The 6297-nt window shown below is 38.9% G+C and overlaps 1 protein-coding gene across 1 annotated transcript; it reads left to right on the top strand.

Moving 5' to 3' along the window:
* The first annotated feature begins 4594 nt into the window (after positions 1-4594).
* Positions 4595-5113, top strand: LOC122089768 (probable signal peptidase complex subunit 2). Its single transcript, XM_042659459.1, has one exon. The coding sequence runs from the start codon at positions 4595-4597 to the stop codon at positions 5111-5113; it is 519 nt and encodes a 172-aa protein (XP_042515393.1).
* The last annotated feature ends 1184 nt before the right edge of the window (positions 5114-6297 follow it).

Below are 6297 nucleotides of genomic sequence, written 5' to 3'. Positions count from 1 at the left end.
TGCTAGCTGTAGTTGTGGATGTATACATGCTAGGTAGAGACTGGTTGTAGGGCATTGAGTATAAGACCTAATTTATTTGTATTGTGTACTGGGTGCTTAGTGGATGCTAAGCATCGCTTCTTTGCAGTGGGTGCTACACATTATACTGGCCTGCATGTGCCATCTCAGCTGTGGGTTGAGAAAACTAGGTGTGGGTGCTTCCAACTATAGGTGCACTTAAAAGGAGTGTATTGATTAGGTACGAGCCTTTATAGGCACTAATCTGGGGACATAGATATATTGCCAAACCTAGTAAAATCCATGTGTTGTGCATGTGTCATTTGTTTGTATTGTTTACCATTGATGTGCGTGCAATGTGAAATTGTTGTGCACACTTGGAGGTGCCTATAAGAGGCTGAGTGTGCATAGGACTATGTGCGAATATGGACATGTGCTATAGGGTTTTCTAATTTAGGTTGTGAGACAATTTTAAATAATTAGAATTAGACTCACTGATTCACCCGCCCGCCCTCTCAGTGACTGCCAGTTTACAAAAATTTATATCAAAGTCGACACTCAGTGATAGTTTTATCAACAGCTGAGTGATTCAAAGGCGGTATGGCAGGTGAAGGATCTTCAGGGCATGCTCCAAGATTCGATGGGTTAGACTTTATCTTTTTAAAGAGAAGAATGGAGTCCTATATAAGTTCATTGGGATATAATGTTTGGGCTTCAGTATTGAATGGCTACAAGGAACCTGATGCAGGTCTGGTTAATAATGAAACCAATAAGGCTTATGGCTACAACCAGAAAGGAGTAAATGCAATCTTCTCAACATTAGACAAAAGTGTGATGGCCAACGTGATGAATTGTGATTCTATTAAAGGCATATAGGACAAATTCAAGAGCATCTATGAAGGAGATGACAAGATCAGAAAGGCCAAGCTTCAAACCTTTAAAGGTTAATTTGAAATTCTTCTAATGTAAGAAGGAGAGAACATTAACACAGATATGACCAAGGTAAATGAAGTGGTCAACTCCACCAGGAGACTGGGACCCAATCTAGAGGATATAGTAGCTTGGCAAAAAATTCTGAGATCCCTGTGACCCAAGTATGATTCCAAGGTGTGTCAGCTATAGAAGAGGCAAAGGCCCTAGACAATGTCACCCTTGATCAAGTGTATGGCACTTTCACTGCTTTTGAAATGAGATGGAGAAAAGGGAAGTCTAGTTACAAGCAAATTGTCATCAAGGCAATAAAGAACCTAAAAATTAAATAGAAGAAGAAGCATCCTGTAGAGGAGGACACTGATGAGAGTGAAGATGAGGCTACAGCTCATTTCACCAAAAAGCTGAAGAAGGAAAAAAGAAAATATAAAGAGAAGTTGTCTTTCAAGTGTTTCAACTGTGGAAGGGTTGGAAAATTTATATCCAAGTGTCCCAACCAAGGACAAATAGTGAGTGATGAAGATGAAAGTGAAAAGAAAAGTCATTTCAAAGGGAAAAATAAGTTCTTCTCAAATAGATAAAAGAAGGTCAGAGACAAGAAGAAAAGTTTGGTTTCCAAAAAGTGTAGTGACACATCTGATGAAGATTCTAAAGAATCATCAGATGATGAAGATGATGAGGCTATGTTCATGACCTCAATAGATGTGGAAGAAAACAGGTGGATTCATCTATCAAAGAAGAGTCTTCAGAAGAAGAAGAGGAAGATGAAAATTCATATCTAGAAGCTAAACTCAGGGTTGCTATTAAAGAGCTCAGAAAAGAAAGGAAGAAAGTCAAGAAGGTCACCCAAGACCTCAAGGAGCAAAAACAATTAGTTCTTGAGTTGAGAAAGCAAGCTGATAAGTCAAGGAAGACCTTGGATGACTTTGAGTTTCAATTCTCATAGAAGACCATTGACTACAACACACTAGAATTGGAGAAAGTGGCTTTGAAAGAACAGTTGGAGGTGCAAGTTGAGATTCTTGCACATTTGATGGTTATGAAGATGAGCCAGACTTGTTGAAGGCTAAGGTTGAAGAATTCCAGAGAAATGAGATTGATAGAGAAGACTCAGAAAATGAAGATGTTGAAGATGAGTATACTCCAAAAGGGCATCATAGCAGTAAGAAACTTAATGACATCATCAATGCTCAGAGACTGACTCACTTGAAATTTGGGCTTGGATTTATTGATGATTCTTCCAAAAATACCATGACAAATGGTAAAGGGGTTGTGTAGAATCTTATCAAAGTCAGTGACAGGAATGTTCAGAGAGGGAAGGCACATGTTACTATTGTTGGCATGTCAAGAGAGTAGTGCAAAAAGAAAGAGTGCAAACTAGTTAAGTCAGTCTCTATACCATTAGACTAACCATGCTAGACAACCATAGATGGCAAGGCCAAGCAAGAGAACAAAGAACTATAGTTACATTCAAGGTCCTTAATAGAGACCTAGAGCTTATGACAACTTCAGATATCCTTACAGATGACAGATGGAACCTAAGAGGCAGAGGCACACTTTTCAAGCTTATTTCTACAAGTGCAACACTTTGGTGCACAAGATCCCAGATTATTCAACACTGGTCCAATGAGATATGTGGAGAGGAAATAGTTGAATGTTACAGATGCAACAACTTTGGGCATATTACAAGAAACTGTAGAACTTTATTTCCCACAAAAAGACAGAAGAACAGAGGCAATTAGGGATTTTTCAGAAACTCAAAAGCTGATGAGGTGAAGAAATAGTTTTCAAGGCAAAAGAAAACATGGAAATCTGAATCTATCAAGAAATTCTAGGTTCAGAGAGAAAGGAGTAAAAGATGAAGAAGATGCAGCAGCATTTGTTGTTCAGAGAGCATTTAAGTCTCAAGGAGACTCTACTCTATGGATGCTTAATAGTGGTTGCTCAAGCCACATGATAGGAGATAATGGAAAGTTAACAACTACAGGACTTTGAAGGTGGACTTGTGAAATTTAGAAACAATAATGGTGCCAGAATTACAGGAAAGGGGTCCATAAGTCTAAATCATGGGAAGGTGAAATCTCATGAAGTCTTGTATGTTCAAGGGCTCAAACACAATCTTCTTAGCTTCAGCAGAATCTGTGAAGAAGGGTATGAAGTGACTTTCAATAGTAAAGGATGTGAAATAAGGAAATCAAGTAATGGAAATGTAGTGGCTACTAGAGAGAGAACTTCAAGGAACTTGTACACCTTAATAGAGTTAGAGAAAATTTCATATATGGTCAGCATAGATGAGGAGACATGGCAATGGCACAGAAGACTTGATCATATTGGTTTCAAGAACCTTGCCAAGTTCTTTGAATAAGGTAATAAGAGATGTTCCTAAGTTAAAGAAGCTCTCCAATCCTATTTGTGCATCTTGTCAGAAGGAAAAGCACATCCTAATCTCTTACAAGTCAAAGGAGTACTATTCCAACTCACCATTGGAGTTGATTCACACAAATTTCTATGATCCTATAAGGACACCTAGCACCTCAGAAGAGAAACATCAAGTTATTTGTTGATGATAATTCAAGAATTTTGTGGGTGATGTTCTTGAAACACAAGTCATAGGCTTTAGAAAGATTTAAGATCTCTAAATGCAAGTTGAAAATCAGACAGAGAAGAAGCTAAAGTGTCTAAGATCTGACAGAGGAGGTGAGTACAGTTGGGTTGAATCTGAAGAATACTTCTATAAGCATGGTATCAGGAAGCATATTTCAGCTCTAAGAACGGCCCAACAAAATGGTGTTGTATTATGGGGGATTATTAATAGGGGCTTACCAGGTACCGAAGTAGCCATGTAGGGACCGGTATGCTCCTGACTCTTAACTAGCTTGTATCCTTGAGGATTGATAACGTACATTCATGACTGGGGATACCACCTATGTTGCAGTAGCACTAATACTCTTTATGGACTTAGAATCTGTTGATTAAGTTTGTTTGCTAATAATCCGGATCATGGCATTGCATTTATATAAATGCATTCATATTGGTTTGGTTGGGCATTCATATTGTTGTGGATGTTGTGTGTACGCCTCACTGGGCTTCGTGGAAGCTCACCCCTGTTTTTTTTCCCTTCTTAGATGTGGATTCAGGGAACCCTTCAGAGACTGTGGTTGAGGAGCTAGCCCTCTATGGAGGTGGCCTTTGGGATAAGGAGCTAGTCATGCACGAGGACAGCTGTGTATGCGATGATTGTGGTTCTGGAGCATGCTGAGGATGAGAGTATCATCTTCCCTTTTGGCTATTTTGTTTACATATCAGATGCAGCCCTAGAGGCATAACTGTAATTAATATTCTGCTATGAAAACATTTTGGTAAATATGATAAATATTATTAGACTCCACCAGTTATGTATATTTGACTCTTATTATTATCTTGTGATTATAAAATCATTTCGTAACTTTATGCACTTAAAGTATTGCATCGTGGATCCCTGATGGATTGTGGATACATGTGCATGTCCATGTCACCAGCCTTCAGGTGAGTGGAGGCGGGTTGTGACATACACCCTCTAATTTTGAGGAAGAAGAAGAGGGAGAGGAGGAGGAGAGATGCTCTCTGAGCAAGAGCCCTAAAGCTCCGAGCCTCAGACGTTCAGATAAAATCACAAAAAAAATCCCAAATGCAAGAGAAAAAGGGAGAAATGGTGAGCAATGGTAACTCCAAAGACAAAATCCCTAAAAAAGCGAATTTGATGGATCCTCATTCCATTAAACATCTTCTTGACAAATCTATTACAGAGATTGTTGCTAGTCTTGAACATGTGGAAGATGTGAGGATGAGCAATATAAGATTATTCATGGGAGCCATTATCATAATCATTTCTCTCGTGGCTCACTTTTACCTAAAGAAGTTCCCTGTGAACAAAAATTTTCTGATCAGATGCATTAAATTGTATATTGTCCTCAATGGATTGTTGCAGTTGATCATATTCACTAAGGAGAAGAATGTGATCCTATTCACCTATCCACCCCCTAGTTCCTTCAATAGCACTGGGCTAATAGTTTCTTCCAAGTTGCCAAGATTCTCTGATATGTACACATGGTTAATAGCCAGTGCAGATCCAAAATCAGTCTCTACCAAGAAACCTGTTGAGTTCAAAAAGAGTGTCACTCAAGGGAATGTCATCTCTTGCTCCTGAACTGGAAAAATTGTGATGCTATTTTGCCTGTCTGTAGATGCCATCTCTTGGAAAGCCTATGTTTCTTTTTCCACTCCAGGGAATGTCATTCATTCTTTGATGAAACGTAAATGCTGATTTCTGATGCCCCCCCTCTTTTTTTTTTTTTTTTTTTTTTTTTTTATGAGTTTCTTGTGTGGATTGCTGGTGGGTGTCCTTTGCTGGGAAGACATTTTGGAAGCTCAAATTCTAATTTTTTCTTAACCATTATCCTTTTTTTTTTTTCTAGAAGTCAGAATTGTATTAAAGGAAAAAAGGAATAAAAATTAGTGTACATCATAAGAAAACCTTAGCTAAGAAGGGACCCCACCTTAAGCAATGCCATCAGCAGGGGTCCTCCGAAGCTATCTGTAAAATCTAAAATTGGATTTTGAATACATGTCATTCCTAATTTCCTCAAAAACATAAGAAGGAAATTCCTCCATATTGTGAGTGACTCTTGTTTTCACAATAGATTTGGCGAGATAGTCAGCAACTGGGTTTGCTTCCCTGAAAAATGCAAGATCTTCCATAAGATAGACCTAAGATACTGTTGTAGGGATAGCCAATCCTGAAGAGAAAACCAAGGGATATAATTGCTCTAAACAACAGTTACAACAGCCACAGAGTCTTGACTCAATCCATAATCTTGACTCCCCTTGATTCATAGCATAGAAAATTCCATCCAGTAAGCGCCGAAATTCAGCATAGTAATTGGTTTGAATACCAAGATAAACCTTCAAGGAAAAAATTCAGCCCCCGGAAGTCACACATAACACCTCCGACACCTGCTCTTCTTGGATTCCCCATGGAACGGCCATCAACATTTAGCTTCGTCCAGGAGCAAGGGGACTTGCACCAATTGATTTCAAGAATAACATGAGGACTGGTAGGGGACATATTAAGACTCAACTTTCTATAGCAAAGCAAATCAGATGTAGTCCGAATGACCCCCTTCAAGTTAAGACTAGCCTCATTTAATGCCCTCAGGACCCTATTAAATAGCAGAGAAACATCTCCACCCTTACCCCCATTCATTCTATGATTTCTTTCTTACCAAATAACATCAGCAATGAGAATGAATCCAGCCACCCAAGGGTCCTTCAGGGATAAAATTCGGCATTTTCTCTTCCACCAAGACACCAATTCGGTTATGGAAGCCTGAT

This window comes from Macadamia integrifolia, chromosome 9, assembly GCF_013358625.1.
Source record: "Macadamia integrifolia cultivar HAES 741 chromosome 9, SCU_Mint_v3, whole genome shotgun sequence".
NCBI classification, from domain to species: domain Eukaryota; kingdom Viridiplantae; phylum Streptophyta; class Magnoliopsida; order Proteales; family Proteaceae; genus Macadamia; species Macadamia integrifolia.
Note: the sequence above shows the minus strand (reverse complement) of the source record. Positions and strands in the feature narration are given on the sequence as shown.

Excerpts from the sequence above, each read along its gene's own strand:
- LOC122089768 (XM_042659459.1), top strand. The coding sequence starts at position 4,595 with ATGCAAGAGAAAAAGGGAGAAATGGTGAGCAATGGTAACTCCAAAGAC.